At 43.0% G+C, this 18,593-nt stretch overlaps 1 protein-coding gene across 1 annotated transcript in view; it reads left to right on the top strand.

Annotated features, from left to right (window-relative positions):
- ITIH2 (inter-alpha-trypsin inhibitor heavy chain 2) overlaps nt 1–18,593 on the top strand; it is a 35,052-nt gene that overhangs the window by 9,179 nt on the left and 7,280 nt on the right. The window contains exons 6-16 of the mRNA XM_008584914.1: nt 692–854; nt 1,681–1,788; nt 2,485–2,613; nt 4,853–4,969; nt 8,258–8,426; nt 9,025–9,150; nt 10,991–11,141; nt 11,180–11,201; nt 11,283–11,422; nt 12,887–13,056; nt 15,265–15,402. Coding sequence (XP_008583136.1) covers nt 692–854; nt 1,681–1,788; nt 2,485–2,613; nt 4,853–4,969; nt 8,258–8,426; nt 9,025–9,150; nt 10,991–11,141; nt 11,180–11,201; nt 11,283–11,422; nt 12,887–13,056; nt 15,265–15,402 — 1,433 coding nt within the window. The remainder of the gene's footprint in view (nt 1–691; nt 855–1,680; nt 1,789–2,484; nt 2,614–4,852; nt 4,970–8,257; nt 8,427–9,024; nt 9,151–10,990; nt 11,142–11,179; nt 11,202–11,282; nt 11,423–12,886; nt 13,057–15,264; nt 15,403–18,593) is intronic.

Genomic DNA, 18,593 nt, shown 5'->3' with positions numbered 1-18,593 from the left:
ATTTATCTTAAGCTGAAATCACCCTCTTTGGATAATTCCACTATTTTCTCTTCAAAACCATAAACACCTCAAGTTCAGTGATCACATTGTACTTGATATGTATAGTGACTAAATAAGGCCTTATGCTGGAAATATGTACTCAGTTTGATGAAATAATAGATTTCTTCTTTCTGAAGACCTTCAAAAATGTAAAGAATCCTAGAATGAGTCTCAAATACAGTATAGGGAATGTGTGCGGTCTTTGGGGTCATCTGAACTGGGGCTTAAGTCCTGGTCCTACCATTGATTAGCCATGGGGTCCTGAGCAGGTCCCTTATCTTCTTGAGTCTCACTTGTTATCATCTGGAAAATGAGAGTAATGACATGCATCTTGCAGAGCTACTATATCAGGGATGATGTATGTTAAATGCCTGGCACAGAATAGGGACCAATCACTGGTAGCTTTGAGCAGATGACACTCAAATCAGTAAGAAGCTCCAGAAGCAAAAGATCAGGCAGGAGAGGAGAGTGAAGCTCTTGGTGGGATTAAGTTTTCTAGAAGTTGCACTTAATTCTATTGCCTCTACTGTTCGTTTTCATGAACTGAGCCGGTCAGGTCACCCTGGAAAGTCTACACGCCCCCTGCTCAGATTCTGGGTTGTGTGCCTCTATGGTGCATGTAATGACCGATGCTGGGGCCTCTCCCCTTTAGGAGCAGTGCTCTTGATATGGAGAACTTCCAAACCGAAGTGAACATCCTCCCTGGGGCAAAGGTGCAGTTCGAGCTTCATTACCAGGAGGCGAAGTGGAGGAAGCTGGGATCCTACGAACACAGACTTCACCTGCAGCCCGGACGGCTGGCCAGACACCTGGAGGTGAGCGGGGATTTGTAGGTGAAAAGTGACACCCTCCTTTCACGGGCCCTGTCTCCGATTTCAAGTTTCTCTTTGTCACCACTATTCGTGGTGTTGATGCCACAAGTCTCTGTTTTTTCATGTACAATAAAAAATAACAAATAATAACAATAACAAATAATAGTAATATTTGTGAGTGAAATGAATTAATACATGTGAAATGCGCAGCACTATACCTAGAGTATAATGAGCATTCAAGAAATAAATAATAACAATAACAAATAATAGTAATATTTGTGAGTGAAATGAATTAATACATGTGAAACGCTCAGCACTATACCTAGAGTATAATGAGCATTCAAGAAACGGCAGCTATGACTATGATTTGTCAAGAGTCACCAAAAAAGATTTTCCTCTGTTGAGCTTTGTTCAAAGCAAAGGGACAGAGAAGGAATAAAAATGCCCAGATATGAAGAAAACAATCTGTTTTTGATGGAGCTACAGAGCAAATGCAGAACAACCCAGTAATAGCTTTCCCTCTTCTTTTTTCCCCTAACAACATGAATGCTCTGCTGATAAATAAGAGTAGGATAGAATGAAAAAGGGGAATGAAATCCTAGGGGAATGAGGCAATAGAAAGAGAATACTGAGTTGCCAAGAAGGGGGTAAGCCTCCATGGTGAGTTGAGTCACCTCCCAGGGAATTTGAAGAACTCGTGGAAGTGATCATGGAACCAGGGAAACTCAAAGATGGGAAAAGCATCAGAGGACTTATTAGTAAATTTACTTCCTACTAACAATGCCTTAAAAGACTTAATTCTTTGAGTACTTTTCTCTCCCATCTCTAGGTAGACGTGTGGATTATTGAACCTCAGGGAATAAGATTTGTTCATGTTCCCGACACATTTGAAGGTCATTTCGATGGTGTTCCAGTCATATCTAAAGGACACCAGAAGGTACCATAAGCATTGCATGTTGCCAAGTGTGTAAATGGCCACTAGCTCCTGGGTTCTGTCCTCCTCCTGTGCTCTGGAGAATAGAAAGAGGTCCGGCGTTGAGCTGAGGACATTGGATGAAGGGACAGTGATCCCTGCACAGAGTCCAGGGTTTTTCACAGGATGTGCAAAACAATACTCCCAATTGTCACTCTATGCTGACAAGAGACTGTCCCTTTTGGAGCCTCATTTCTCCCTGAGGCATCTGCTTGACCAGTAGCTAAAAACAGCTTTCACATAATATATGGAAGATTTTCATTAATCACCACAAGAAATATTCAGCTTAATTCTCTCTGCCTTCATTGCCAATGATAACCAACAATGAAGAGGTCAAACTCCTCTAAGAACCTTTTATAAATGTTTCCCAGAGCTAGTAACAACCCCTTCCATGGTGGTTGGAGAAAATGCTTTGAATTTTTTTTTTTAAAGGCCCAAAACCTGACAAACAGCACCACACTCTGGCAGACATCGAGACACTGCCCTCCAAAGCCCTGGCCCCGTTCCTTCCATCAGTAATAGGTCTACTGGTGTTGACTGGATGCAGCAGAGCCATTGGGCAACACCTCTTCCCCTGTGTGCATGAGCAGGTGCAGTGTTGAGCCTCCTCTGGAGAGGGAGGGAGCACAGCCCTGGCTCTGACATCACTGTCCTTTCCAGGCGCATATCTCCTTCAGGCCCACAGTAGCACAGCAAAGAAAATGCTCCAAGTGCTCTGAGACTGCGGTGGATGGAGAGCTGGTGGTGATGTATGATGTGCACAGAGAAAAGAAGGCTGGTGAACTCGAGGTGCGTACAGAGAACTGTTTCTTGGTGAACAAACTCTGTTCACCAAGGTCTGTGGGTAGTTTCTGGCTGCTGAGCCAAAGGTTGAGGCTGCAGAGAAGGGATTAAAATCACATTTCTCTAATATGCCACCAAGCATTATCTTTTATGTCATGAAAACTAAGTACAGGGTCACCAGGTTGCCCTTGTCCCAGAAGGGCACTTCTATGCCTCATAGGAAGAACAATAGAAAGTTACCAAATGGGAATTTTGTATAACCTCCCAACACCCTTTGCAATTAGATGATTTTTTAAAAATGCACAGAAATTATGGGGTGAGGAGGAAGGCACAGCCAAAGCCTAGAGAAGGATCTGGAACCAGTGGTGAATTCCAGGGTCAGGGTTTATTGTGAGAGTTCTTGGGAGGTTTCATTTCTCCTTTTGTCATGTCTTAGATGTGTATCTCCATTTCCCTTGTGCTAAGGTAAGAACCCTTACAGTGTATCAAAAGGCTGGGAATCTCTCCAGGGACAGAGGGCAGAGAAGTGTCTTGGAGGCCATAGCCACATACCCTGCAGCTGGACACTGTAATGTCCTGGACAGAAGCAACCAAAGGGCAGTGGAAAGAAAAATATACGAGCCTGTCATTGGAGCCTACAGTAGAGGACGAAAAGGGTGGGCAGGATTCCAGCTGGAGTGGCCTCCCATTAACTTTGAGAAAAATCCAAATTTCCTAAAGTGGCACAGGAAGGTCCTTCTGCACTGTCCGGAAGTCTCCTCCCCACCTCTGATCCCCAACCCAGCCCAATTCCTACACCCATGGGCTAACTGCATGCTCATCCTCATTTCCCAGAGTAGATGGGGAAGCCTCCTCCATCTGAGTTAGATTTGCCTCCTCTGGACTCTTTTGGAGCCCTTCACTTTCCTAGTCATGGCACTTAACACACTGTGCTGAAAATTGCTTTGTGTCTGTCTCCTCCACTGGCTGTGAGACCCATGAGAGCAGAGAGTCTGCCTGATTCACTGTTGGTTAGCAGGATGCCTGGACCAGAGGCTCTCAGTAAAGACTGAGTGGAGTGGAATGGAATGGAGTGGAATGGAGATTGGAGTGGACCAGAAAGAAGTGGAATGGAGTGGAGTGGATTGGAGTGGAACGGAGCAGAGTGGAGTGCAGCAGAGTGGAGTGGAATGAAGTGGAGTGGATGGAGCGGAGTGGAGTGGAGTGGAATGGAGTGGAGTGGAGTGGATTGGAGTGGAACAGAGCAGAGTGGAGTGCAGCAGAGTGGAGTGGAATGAAGTAGAGTGGAGTGGAATGAACGGTGGAGTGGAATGGAGATTGGAGTGGACCAGAAAGAAGTGGAATGGAGTGGAGTGGATTGGAGTGGAACAGAGCAGAGTGGAGTGCAGCAGAGTGGAGTGGAATGGTGTGGAGTGGAGTGGAATGAACGGAGTGGAGTGGAGTGGAGTGGAATGGAATGGAGTGGAGTGGAGTAGAATGGAATGGAGTGGAATGGAGTGGAGTGGAGTGGAATGGTGTGGAGTGGAGTGGAATGAACGGAGTGGAGTGGAGTGGAGTGGAATGGAGTGGGGTGGAGTGGAGTGGAATGGAATGAACGGAGTGGAGTGGAGTGGAATGGAGTGGGGTGGAGTGGAGTAGAATGGAATGGAGTGGAATGGAGTGGAGTGGAGTGGAATGGAGTGGGGTGGAGTGGAGTAGAATGGAATGGAGTGGAATGGAGTGGAATGGAGTGGAGTGGAGTGGAATGGAGTGGAGTGGAATGGAGTGGGGTGGAGTGGAGTAGAATGGAATGGAGTGGAATGGAGTGGAGTGGAGTGGAATGGAGGTTGGAGTGGACCAGAAAGAAGTGGAATGGAGTGGAGTGGATTGGAGTGGAACAGAGCAGAGTGGAGTGGAATGAAGTGGAGTGGATGGAGTGGAGTGAAGCAGACTGGAGCACAGAGAAATGGAGTGGAGCATAGTGTAGCTGAGTGGAGTCGAGTGGAAAAGAGTGGAGTGGAGTGGAGCAGAACAGAGTGGAATGGAGTAGAACAGAGCAGAGTGGAGCGGAGTACTCTGCTGAGAAGGCGTGGACCCTCACAGGAAAGGAACGAAGGGAGCAGCAGGAGAAGGAAAGGACGGGTGGGTGTCAGGCTCCCCTCTCCTCACCATCACTCACCTCTCCTCTCTTCGTCCCCAGGGCCCCATCTCTCTATCTTCTAAACATTGGTCCTGATTTGACTCACAAATATGTTCTATTTTTCAGGTATTCAATGGATATTTTGTACACTTCTTTGCTCCTGAAAACCTGCACCCAATTCCCAAAAACATCCTCTTTGTTATTGATGTTAGTGGCTCGATGTGGGGAGTTAAAATGAAACAAGTGAGTGTCCCCCTCGTTTGCAGTGGTGGGTGGGACTACCTGCCCGTCTTTGATCTCCTCCCAACAAGGCAATCGTTCAACCCTTCCTCCCCCTTAGCACCAAAACTCAGTGACTATGGTTACTCACTAAGGGTGTGGACTCTTCCCAGTGTTGAGATTATTGTGTGTTCTAGTCATTCATCCCTTGTAAAATTCCCTTTCTTCTCATCTGCCTCTTTCCTGCTTCCTCTTTTCTCTCTTCCTCTCTTTTCCATGCTGTGTTCAGTATTTCCTTGAAAAACCACCTCAAAACTCACATCTTTGAAACATTTCATCTCTGCATAACCTCCTCTTGCTCTGATCACTCCTATTCTTTTGGTTCTTATGCATAACAGTTTTCTGTAATATCTTGCCATTGTTTACAAGTAACTCTTAAATTGTTATATGCATATTATTTCTTATTATGTTGCACTTCCTTGAGGGTGGCTATCCTGATCCATATCTTCCAGTTTGGAGCTCAGTATAGGCTTATTCAATGATAAATGGCACAAACACAAATCTAAAAAATAAACAAGAAGATTTCTTAATTTATCCATCAGTCTATCCATCCAACCACTTTGAACAACCAACCTACTGTTATTCACTCAACAACTATTTTGATCACCCAAGTGTTCACTACTATTCTAGGATCTGTAAGGAATCCATGTCATGTATGGACCCTGCCCACCTGTGCTTTCACTCCAGTACAGGGTTTTTCAGCTATGGCACTACTGATACTTTGGACTGGGTCGTTCTTTGTTGGGGGGTAGTCGTGCTGTCCTATGCGTTACAGAATGTTTAGTAGCATCCCTAGTCTACCACTAGATTTCAGTAGCACAACCTCCTCCCCAGTCGTGACAATCAAAAGCAACTTCAGACATTGCCCAATGTCCCCTGGGGGGAGTAACTGCCCCCAGTTGAGAACCACTGCTCTAATATAATGGTTCATTTATGGCTTCCTTCTTTCTATCCTTTACTCATTCAACAAATATTTATGAAGCACCTACTATGTGTCAAGCACTTAGTTCATCAACAAAATAGATCAAAAGTTTAAAAACAAAAAACAAAAAAATCATCCCTACCCTCAGGAGCTTATGGAACTTCAATTCTGGGGGTAGGTGGGACAGAAAATAAACAATACACATAATAAGTAAATTTAAGAGTATGTTCAACAGTAGTGTTATGAAAAAAGTGTTTTTGTTTTTGCTTTTTTTTAAAGAGAGGTATATTAGGAATCAGGAGTGCCAATTGCAGAGAGATGAAATTTTAAATAGGTTTGCTATTGAAATAGATGGTTTTATTGAAACAACCTTTGAGGAAACCCATAGAAGGTGAGGGGAGAGTGGTGCAGATATCTGGGGGCAGCAGAAAGAGCCAATGCAGTGGATCTAGTCAGAAGTGAGCCAGGCAAGGAACAGAGAGAAGGCCAGTGGGGGAGAGGGTGGGAGATGAGACCTGATAAGTAAGGGGCAGGGCAGGTCTTGGAACACCTGCCAGGTCATCAGCAGAATGGTGGCTTGTACTCAGATAGAGAGCTGTTGGTGGGGAAGGAGTGTGGGGATGGATGAATGAGTGACATGATCTGACGTTACTGAAGGGCTGCCTCATTGAGAAGAGACTGGCGTGAACCCGGATGGCATCTGTGGATGTGGGCAGAAGTGATTGTATTCTGGAATGTGTTTTGAAGGTGGAATGAACAGTATTTCCTGAAGGGTTTGCTGTAAGGTGCAGGGGAGAAAAGAGGGCTGAAAGACACTGCACGGCTTTTAGCCTGAGCAACTGGAAGGATGGAGTTTGCCACCGGTGAGCTGGGAAAGACAGCAGCAGGGCTTTGGTTTTGGACATATTGAGGTTGAGATGTCTGTTAAACGTCCAAGTTGGACGTGTCAAAGAGGATGTTGGCTATACAGGTCTGGTGTTCAAAAGTGAGATATGGAGATAAACAACCAGGCGTCATCAGCATGCAGAAGGCATGTACAGCATTGAGACTAGAAGAGGTCACCAAGGAGGAGGTGGAGAAGGGAATCAAGATCAAACAGTAGAGAATTTCAATATTAAGAATTTGAGGAGAAGAGGAGAAACTAGCAATAGAGACTAAAAAAAAAAAAAAAAAAAAAACTAATGAGAGGGGGAGAAAAACCAAGAGTATGAGGCCCTGGAAGACAAGTGAGGAAGTTGTGCTCGGGAGGGAGATGTGGGCGGTTGGTTCAATGCTGGTGATAGGTTGAGTGTCACGAGATGTGAGGATAGTCCGTTGGGTTTAGCAACATCAAGGTCATTGGTGACCTTGCCAGGGGCAGATTCAGTGGAGTGATGGGGATGAAAACCTGAATGGAGCGGGTTTAAGACAGAATAGGAAAAGAAGATTTGTAGACACTGTAGTTAGACAATTCTCCCAAGGAATTTTATTGCAAAGGGAAGCTGAGAAATGGAGAAATTGAGTGAAAATAAGGTTTTTAAAGGGGTGAGACATAACAGCATGTTTTCATGTTTATGGAAATAGCCCAATAGAGGAGAGAATTGTAAGAGGCAAAAGGCAATTGCTAGAGCCATGTCCTTCAGTAGATGAGAGGGAATGAAACCCAGTTCCTGAGTAGATGGATTTGCATTCGGTAGAAGAACAGCTAGTTCTATATTTCCAGGCAGGAGAGAAAAATGTATGAGTACGAATATTGCTCGGTGGGATTTTATGGTGATGAGAGTCTGTGGAATTGTCTTCTGATTGCTTTGTTTTTCAGGGGAGTGGAAATCAGGGTCATCAGGTGAGGCAGAGGAAGAGGAACATGATGGTTTGAAGAGGAAAAATATGAGAAATAATAGTTTAGCAGAGTAGTTGAGTAAACAGACCTGAGAAATACATTTGATTTTCAGGCACCACTAAGCAAGCACCACTAAGCAAGTTTGTGATCCTTAACTTAAACTAAGACTAGTCAGAGTAGTTGAGTAAACAGACCTGAGAAATACATTTGATTTTCAGGCACCACTAAGCAAGCACTTGAAGTTTGTGATCCTTAACTTAAACTAAGACTAGTCCAACTAGTTGTACATAACAGTTAGGTAGTAAAAGTTTAAGTATCAATAAGCCAATAATACATGTTGAAAATAAGTGAGAGGTGTGTTCTGTGTTGTCTGAGGTGGGTTCAGGAGGTTTTCTGGAACAAAGCTTGAGTCGGTACTTGAAAGACGACTCAGATCAATGATTGGTCTTCCTAGTTGCTTCTTAGGCTTAGAGTTTAAGTAGAGACCCTTCATTATTCTATTTTGAAATAGACTGTGGAAGCAATGAAGACCATATTGGATGACCTCAGAGAGGAAGACCAGTTCTCCGTGGTTGATTTCAACCAGAACGTTCGGACCTGGAAAAATGATTTAGTTTCAGCTACTAAAACACAGACTGCTGATGCAAAGAAGTATATTGAGAAAATCCACCCCAGTGGAGGTGAGTGTGTTGGCCTAAAACTCAGTGAGAAACTTCCGTAGGGTTCAAGTCTTGGTTGACTTAAGAAGCATTATCCACCCCTCCCTGCCCCCTAGTGTTTTTTGCCCTGTCTGCAATGGTCTGCCTTAAATAATATGGTTATTGGTAAACGATGATACTAATTTCGTGGTGAAAGTACAACACGTAAGCCAGCTCGCACACATTTCTAACCTTCAGCCTTTTTCAGAAAAGGGTTCAGTAAGTGACATTACCCTTCTTTATTACTTGCGTGGCAGAAAAGTAACTGTCTTCAGAATATATCAGCAAGGCTGATTTAGATACCTTAAATCTGATCTTTAACAAAATGACAGACTGGTGCCTTGAAAGGGATAATTCTTTCTCTAAAGGGATAGTTTACTTCAAAGTGAATATTTTACTGCACTGGGGAACTTGACCAGGTTGAACAAAATCTGTGTCACTCGGAAAGCAGTTGAATGATTTTGGTGTTAAACAGATTATGCATAAGTCATCACCAGACAGATGAACCTGAATCCAAGATGTGATTTGTGTGCATGTGGAAAGAAAGCACGTGTAACAGCACATTATATTACTTTAACAGGCACAAATATCAACGAAGCACTTCTGCGGGCAATCTTTATTTTGAATGAAGCCAACAACTTGGGATTGTTGGACCCCAACTCAGTCTCTCTGATCATCTTGGTGTCTGATGGAGATCCAACAGTAGGCAAGTACCACCTCCATTTTCTCCTGACACACATTTTCATTGTTGTTTCTTAGGAATGTGATTTGCTTAAAATGGGTACTCTTGTGGCATTTGCCTGAGTTTCTAAAATACTTTAAACCCGTGCATCCCAAAGGAAGTTGTCTGACCGTGAAGCACTCAGCCCCTTAAACCAGACCTCAGGGACATCAGTAGTGCTCCTGAATGCCTCAGTTTCATCTCCACAATGAGCGGAGCTTGAGTTTGAGTTTTAACAGTATGTTGTAAGGACTGCTGATGGATGCTCGTGAAATGCTTTTACTTCCTCAACTTAAGTTGTGTGCAGATGGTGTGCGGGAGCTGTGAATGATGAGTATTTATCCAGATCGCCCAGTGGTACTTCTGGAGGCCACAGTCACATGTTTTCTGTTGTTCTCCACATTTCCCAGCTGCAACTGGAGAAATGACTGCTCTCTGATAAAACCTTTAAATTAGTCATTTTTCTTATCCACAAAATGGCTTCAGCATCTCCCCACTTCTATTATCTATTTTTCTTTTTGTTAGTTTTATTTGGGTCTTTATACTGACAAACATAAGTAACAGTGAATGCTAGATTGTGCTACATGAGTGTGTAGACAAGGACCACGTCTGTCCTGTGCCTGACACAGCTCAGGAGAATGAAACTGTGTGTGCAGATCATAACAATGTGTATTAGTTCATTTCTATTGCTTATAACAAGATACCTGAAACTGGGTAATTTATAAAGAAATAAAATTTATTTCTTATAGTTTGAGAGGCAGAGAAGTCTACAGTTCAGGGAACACAACTGGGGAGGGCCTTCTTGGTGGGAACTCTGCAGAGTCCCATGGTGATTGGGGTATCACATGGCAAGAGAGTGGGCTGAACAGCAGAGAGATAACCTTCTCACTTGCTCTGCTTATAAAGCCATCAGAACCACGCTCAATCCATTCATGAGGGCACAGTCCTCAAATCAGATCACCTCCCACCTTTCAAATACCATAAGAGGATTTCTTACCTTCTTAACACTGTTAATGATGGGAGTCAAGTCTCCAATAAATGAACTTTTGGGGGACACATTTAACCTCTAGTACAATGGCAAAGTTTTAGAAAGATAAGAGCAACCATTTCACTAGTTGTGAGACTAGAAGGAGCAGTTGATATGTATTTGTGGTAGACTCAATGTCTCCCCCATCAGATTGCTTTTAAAATTCAAAGTTTGAATAAGTTTTTCTCAAAGGAATAAAGGAAATATGGTAAAAATTTAAGTCTGTTTCTCACTCCCGTGCATCAACCATTAGTTCCTGTCCTGGAGTCAGTCAATGGTTACCAGTTCCTCGTGTATCTTTCCAGAGATAGCTCACGCATACCTGTGTACTATACACATATTTACACATATATGTACATATTCATATACACGCATACATGGATACATACATGCATGCATGTATACAAATGCATCTCACATACACAGATATTTACCTTGGTTTTTTTCCTTTTTAAAAGTGTGTCTTTGAGATTATTTGATATAAATACATAAAGACTTGCTGTGTTCTTCACTGTCTATACCATAATTTAACCAATCTCCCTTATTGGTGTACATTTAAGTTGTTTCCAATATGTCACTATTCCCAAATAATGTTGCAAAGTACCATTGCCCAAACTTCATCTCAACATGTGTGAGTGCATGTGTAAAAAAAATTCTTACAAGTAGAGATACTGGGTCAAAGGGTAAGTGCATTTTTAATTTTGACAAAATTTGCTAAGCTCCTCCCTCCCTGGATTTTACAGAAACTTTATAACACTGCTTCCTCATTCCTTTTCTTTCTGTCATCACCCACTTCAGGCGAGCTAAAATTGTCAAATATTCAAAAAAATGTGAAGCAGAACATACAAGACAATGTGTCCTTGTTCAGTTTGGGGATGGGATTTGACGTTGACTATGATTTTTTGAAAAGACTATCCAATGAAAACCGTGGAATTGCTCAAAGGATTTAGTCTTCCATTCCTTTTGTATTCCCCTTAAAGTGCATAGTTCTCTGCTTCACTCACAGGGGGTACTAAAAACAGGAATGGATGAACTATAATTCTGCTCCCCCGACCCACTGTGTCTTTCAACTGAACCTTCTGTCGTCTAGGCTAACACCGAGTTGGTCTTGGAAACGCTGGCCCAGATGGATGACTTGGAGGATTTTCTATCAAAAGACAAGCATGCAGATCCTGATTTCACCAGGAAATTGTGGGCCTATCTAACAATCAACCAGCTGCTAGCTGAGCGGTAAGAAGAGGAGAGTATATATACACCATGGGGATTTGCAAAAGTGAGATGTTTACCTTGAATATTTGAAGGAACATACAAAAAGAGTTTGGAACCCGGAAAGGCAGAAAATTAATACAGGTTTGGATCATCAACTTCCATTGGTTCTGAACACTTTAGCTAAAGCTGGGTTCACTCTTTTTTCTTTTTCATTGAGGTATAACCTATGGTCAGTGTGTGAAGTATATTAATTTTAAAGGCACAGTTTAATGAATTTTTACATACATCACCCGTACAATCAACACCCAGATCCAGATGTAGAACCGCTGGGGGTTCCCTCGTTCTCCTTCCCACTCAGCACCACCCCCACCCCCGGTGAGAACTGCTGTTCTGACGTCTGTTGACATCCATTAGTTTTGTCTGTTACTAAATTTCATATAATCATGCAGTGTGTATTCTTCTGTACCTGGCTTGCTTCACTCAATAGGACATCTGTGAGAGTCATCCAGGTGGCTGAATCCTCACCTATGCCCTCCTGCGGCTGCTCAGCCGAGCTGTGTCTCAGCTCTGCAACACAGAAACTGCATCGCTAGAGGGTTGTGTGGTTCTTCGAGCGCCTGCATCAGAATTACACAGGGGTTGATAAAAATGACCACTGCCAAGCCCCACTCCACCTATTAGATCAGATTCTCAGAAAGATGGAACAGGGTCATCTGAGCTAGGGTGGGAAAATGAAATACAGTTGTGTAACTGGATTCTCGGAGAAAATCCCTAATTTCAATAAGATTATGCTGTGGCTTTGAATTAAGTGAGAAATATTCCTGCCCCTTTGACAGCACACTGTATGTATTTAAAGGCATAGAGCAAATTGCTTCAGAAATTAAATATTGACTTTTTAAAAAAATCCCTGTGAAAAAATCAGCGATTGCCAGGGGTTGGAGCTGGGGGGCGGGGGATGACTAGGTGGAGCACAGAGGATTTTTTGGGCAGTGAAACTACTCTGTATGATACTACAATGTTGGATAAATGCCATCCTGCATTTGTCCAAACCCCTAGAATGTACGACACCCAGAGTGAGCCCTAATGCAAACTGTGGAGTTTGGGTGATATCAATGTGTCAGTGAAGGTTCATTGGTTGTATCAAATGCACCACTCTGGCAGGGGGTGTTGATAGTGGGGGAGGCTGTGCATGCATGGGGGTAGGGGGTATTTGGGAAATCTTGGTACCTTCTGGTCAATTTCACTATGAACCTAAAACTGTTATAAAAAATAGTATCTTTAAAAAAAAATCCCTTGGCACTGCATAGCTAGATAAAATGCTAAGCTTCATGTAGCCAGTTAGTTCTGTTTCCTTCTTACCTTGTCTGCCTGCCCCCCGCCACCCCAGGTCCTGGTTGGACACCAGGCAGGGGAGGGGGCTTGCAGGACTGGAGTTCACCCTTATATACAGTGATGTCCTATAACATCTCTATTTCCTGAATACAGAAGCCTAGCTCCTACCGCTGCTGCCAAAAAGAAAATCACAAGATCAATCCTGCAGATGTCTCTAGATCATCACATCGTGACCCCACTCACTGCGATGGTGATTGAGAACAATGCGGGGGATGAGCGCATGCTGGCCGACTCCCCACCACCTGACCAATCCTGCTGTTCAGGTCAGTGTTTCCACCTGGTGGAGAAGTACCACAGGGCTCCTGTCCTGTCCTGCATCAAAGTCATAGTGCATCTGCCCTGCCCTTGCAACCCATGTCCTGCCCCCAGTCCTATGTCCCTCCTGCCCAGCTCCTCCTGTCAACTTGCTTTGAGGATGGTTTATTGCTGTGATCTCTAGACAGTTTTGCTCACATTTAAAATTTTTCATCTTGCTTAAATAGTTACAACTAATATATTTCTGGCATACTGTAAATATTGACCTTTTAAGATAAAATTGTTAAATCATTGTTTTAAATAAATGTATCCAATGAAATAGAATACCTAATTTGATACTCACCATCATCCATATAGAAAAAAAAAATACATCAACAAATTCTGTTTTAATTATTGTAAATTTTATATTGTTCTTATTTTCTAGTTGAACTTGTATTTCCATTCCACTTTCGTAAAAGAACCATATCCTAATGTAATACATTTTTATGCATGTAAGTCTTTTATTGATCACCTATTTCCCTACAAGAAAAATATGTTTGCTTATTTTGTTAAAAATTTTTTTGCTTATGTTTGTTTAAATTTCAAATTTAAACATTGTGACCGTAAGGTTCTGAGTGTTCAAAATTTTCTTCTGGATTGAGTTTTATTAAAATTACCATTAGTAGGGCCGGCCCCGTGGCTCACTCAGGAGAGTGCAGCACTGGTAGCACTGAGGCCGTGGGTTTGGATCTTATATAGGGATGGCTGGTGTAAAATTACCATTAGTAGGGCCGGCCCCGTGGCTCACTCAGGAGAGTGCAGCACTGGTAGCACCGAGGCCGTGGGTTTGGATCTTATATAGGGATGGCCGGTGCGCTCACTGGCTGAGCGTGGTGTGGACAACACCAAGCTGAGGGTTGCAATCCCCTTACCGGTCAAAAAAAAAAAATTACCATTAGTAGACAATTGATTAAAATAATATAAATATATCATACATTTTCATATACATAAGAAGTAAAATTTGAGTGGAAATAATCTCTTAATGAGGAAAATGTGGCTGAGTGTTTTTTCATGAATCCATGGGTAAATATTACTTAAGGATAGACTGAAACAGACAGGATTCAGCATCAAATCTACTTTTTAAAAAATTGTTATAGGCATAAGTCCCGATAAACCTTTACCTGATAACTTGCTGGCACAGATAATTAGATCTAGTTGAATCTAACATTCAAAAATGTTTAATAATCTATCAGCAGACAACTCAAGCCCCTCTCCAATTTTGTTGAAAGCAAAGAATTGGAAACCATGTGACTTGCAAAGAGATTTTGGTTTTAGGTTTCTGGGGGATGCTGGTGAGGGGAGGCATGCCTTCTATTTGTAAACTAGGAGAGAGGGGTTTTCTTAGGAAAGAGTATACGTGGAAGCTGAAAATCTAGAAATTACCTTAAAAACTGTCCATGTTCTCTGTATCCTGTAGAAAGTCTCTAGATATGACCAAGGGCAAAAGACCTCTGTTTATTAGACTCCCCTTCCTCTCTTTCATAGGGACTGGACCTTTCAATACACACTCTTGGGATTCATCTGCATACACTGGAGGGATCATTTTCAGCATTTTTCAATTTCGTTCAAGTGCAATGCCAAGTTTACCGCACTGGTCCAGGGTTCAAGAAATTCTGACCTCTGAGTTCCCAGTCACAATAGCCTGGAGTCTCAAAGCTAAATTGATCTAGGGAGAAACTGACCTTGGGAAGCTGGCATATGTTTCTCAAAGAGAGATTGACCAAATATCAGAAAGCAAAATAAACATTTTTTTGTGATGCAACATTTCTCTCACAGTAGGGGAACCTCTTTGGGAAACTAAATTGCTCAGCTTGTTGTTTGGTGAGTGACAGACCCCAGAAGATGCCCACGGTAATCTAGGACTTCTGAACATCATCTCCCGACCAATGCTGAAGGCACAGGCCCTTCCCCAGCTCTGCAGAATGGATTCTCACACTGTGCCCCTTGCTCAGGTTCCGGACTCCTGAGAGAACCATAGCGCAGCAGCCCCACCTCCACCCCCACCCCCACCAGCAGGATGCAGAGGGAGCCAGAGAGAGAACTCTGGAAAAAAATTAGGGTGAGAAAACCTTAGCTGAGTATCCCTGAAGGCTGCATAAAACAGGTTCTTAACACTGTAAGCAATTTTCATGCAGAAGTAAACCTGGAAACTAATGGATGCAGGTTTTTCTACACAGGTGCCCTATATTATGGCAGCAAAGTTGCTCCAGGTTCCATCCCATCCTGGGCCAACCCTTCACCAGCGCCACTGGTGCCAATGCGTGCAGAAGGAGCCCAGGTGCTGGAGTCCACGCCCCCTCCACATGTGATGAGAGGTAAAGAGCTTCCACATTGCTCCACATCTCATTGCTCAACCACTCGTAATACTTGGAACACTGTGTACGTTAACACAGTCACTGTGTCCTGGTAAACTAGGTGACTTCTATAGGCATCCTTGCCTTCCGTTGAAAGAAGATCACTCCATGCATTAGTCTGCTGGAGCTGCTATAACAAAATTACATAGAACGGGTGGCTTAAACAGCAGACATTTATTCCTCATAGTTCTGGAGCCTGGAAGTGCAAGATCAAGGTGCCAACAGGGTAGGTTTCATTCTGAGGCCTCTTGGTTTGGGTTGTAGGCAGCCACCATCTCACCGGGTGCTCACATGGCCTCTTCCTTGTGGGCACACGGGGAGAGAGAGAGAGAGAGAGAGAGAGAGCTCTCTGGTGTTTCTTCTTATGAGGACACTGATCTCATCATGAGATCCTCATTTTCACAACCTCATCTAAACCTACTGACCTTCCAAAGGCCCCATCTTCCAAATACCCATCTCACCGGGTGCTCACATGGCCTCTTCCTTGTGGGCACACGGGGAGAGAGAGAGAGAGAGAGAGAGAGAGCTCTCTGGTGTTTCTTCTTATGAGGACACTGATCTCATCATGAGATCCTCATTTTCACAACCTCATCTAAACCTACTGACCTTCCAAAGGCCCCATCTTCCAAATACCATCACACCGAGCTATGAATTTTGGAGGGTCAATTCAGTCCATAGCTTTCTGTTTCCAACTGTAGGAGGTTAATTCTGTGGAATGCAAGAAATGCTTCTCCCATGCGAGAGGGCCAAGGTCCTCATGTGAGAGGGGTGTCAGCAGACCTGAGCAAGTTCCTTAATGTGTCTGCTCTTCATGTACTTCGAATTGAAAATAGGCATAATGATACTTAGACACATATTGATAGCTAGGTTGTTGATTAAATGTGAAACCATTTCTAAAGAGATAGCACATAATAGTCACTCAGTAAATGGATGTTAGTATTAGAGATTAGGAGCTACATATACATTTTACGATCAAAAATGCTTTCGCGTTGTTTCCTGTATAACTACATATATTATTTTTTTGTTTGTTTTTAATAGTGTATTTTAAAAATCCCAGTTTAACTCAGTCTTAAAAAATCCTTTCTGTGAATGATTTCAGGGGGAGGTAGCAGCCGTGGTCATCTGAAAGCCAGGAAATCGTATTTGTTTGTGAGAGTTTTGGTGGGCGGGGCTTCCTTGTGCGATTGCAGATTTCTTTGTTCTTTGTTGTCAATTTCTTTGCCCTCCCGTCGTCAGCCTCTCTGCGTCTTCCCCTTCAACCAGTCAGACAGAGAAGCCACCTAGGAATGGGAGAGTGTCTCTTCTCCCAATCCCAGCTTCTCGTATTTCTGTCTTCACCCAAAGAAATCACAGCAGCTAGCTAGCCCCATGGAGAAAGCCTGCACACTTTTCTTTTCTTTTTACTAGAAAGGAGTAAGTTTCAACATTCAAAGACACAGCATGTCCCTCTCCTTACAGGAAGGTCCGAAGTCCCAGCTTAATTAACTTAGGATTTTTAAAATTTAAATAGAAGGGTAGCTCCTGTTGTTCCTACAAATGCGCAGCTTTCTTGACTGCCTAGAACATAGACTTTTCTATCAAGAAATCCTCAGAGTTGATTTCTCAAGATTGAATACCTACCACCCACCAAACATCATACAGAAAAAACTTAGCAAGGACTTTGAATGGATATTTTAAAAGATTTCATCTCACGCCTATGGCTTATCTCTAAAATTATTACATGTGGGCCAAGAGTAACTTGCTTCTTCACTCTTTTATTGGTGGCAATGCTTGGCACAATCACTCAACTCTCCTACCCTAGCACCCCTGGCTGTGGAACTTAGTGAGGGACTGGGCATTTAACTTTCAGTTAAATGTGGCAACCTCATAAAGCTGCACATGTGGGTAGGGAGTTGATGTGGAAAATTGCTGTGCTGGCACAATAGCTGTTTATACTACACCCTTCCAGTGGGCCACTTCTAAGAGCAAGAGACTGCTGCAATGGGCTGGCCAGTTGGCTCAGGTGGTTAGAGGATGGCAGTGATAACACCAAGGTCTGGGATTTGATCTCTGTACTGGCCAGCCACCAAAAAAAAAAGACTACTGCAATGACCAGTGAGTGAGCCACTTAAACTGTTACTTTGCAAAATAGAGCTTTTGTAAAAAAAAGTCCAGATAAAGTTAATTTATTTTTAAAGATTCTTCCCAGTAAGAATGTAGTGCTTGTTCCATGTCTCTGTGGTATGATGCAGTGAAAAGAAGTGGGCCTTGAGAGTCTGACCGTCCCGAGGTCAAAGTATGCCCACATGGGCTTGGGCCATATGCTGAAACCTGTCTAGGTCTCAGCTAGCTCACCTATAAAATGGGGATGATGATATCTACCCTGCAGGGTGGTTCTAAGGTAAGTCCCTCATACCTAGTTGTATTAGTCCATTTCTGTTGTGGCTTATAATAGAATATCTGAAACTGGGTATTTTATAAAGAAACAAAATCTATTCCTTGTAGTTTCAGAGGCTTGAAGTCCAGAGGGAGCGTCTGGTGAGGGTCTTCTTTCTGGTGGGAACTCTAAAGAGTCCCATGGTGACCAGGTGTCACATAGTGAGAATGGCCTGAGCAAGAGAGAGCTAACTTGCTCACTTACTGTCCTTACAAAGCCATCAGAACCACGCCCATTACTCCATGAATGGATCAATCCGTTCATGAAGGCACAGTCCTCACAATCTAATCATCTCTTACAGGCCCCACCTTTCAAATACCATACATGGATTTCCTACCCCCTTAACACTGTTACAGTGGGGGTCAAGTTTCCAGTGCATGAACTTTTGGGGGACACATTTAACCCATGGCTCAATAAACTCTGCATAGTGTTATGGCCATAAACCTCAGGTCCTTAGGAATCTAAGAAGTTAGTCATGGGGATCCTCAATCTATTTTCAACCTAATAAAAATTTAAGGCTGCACAAACTAATTTAAACACAATATTTCATTTCTAGAATTATATCAACTCAATATGGCAGCACTGATTCATTGTTGCTTATCAGAAGTTCAGACTTAAAGGATTTTGGTTAATTAAAATGGCAAAACCAATTGTTATCTTTTTTTTTTTTTTTCCTTTTTTTTGTCTTTTTTCGTGTCCGGCAACGGATCGCAACCCTCAGTGTCGCGCCCGTACC

The sequence above is a fragment of the Galeopterus variegatus genome, unplaced genomic scaffold, assembly GCF_000696425.1.
Source record: "Galeopterus variegatus unplaced genomic scaffold, G_variegatus-3.0.2 Scaffold3404, whole genome shotgun sequence".
Classification (NCBI taxonomy): domain Eukaryota; kingdom Metazoa; phylum Chordata; class Mammalia; order Dermoptera; family Cynocephalidae; genus Galeopterus; species Galeopterus variegatus.
The sequence above is the reverse complement of the archived record's forward strand: the minus strand, read 5'-3'. Positions and strand labels throughout refer to the sequence as shown.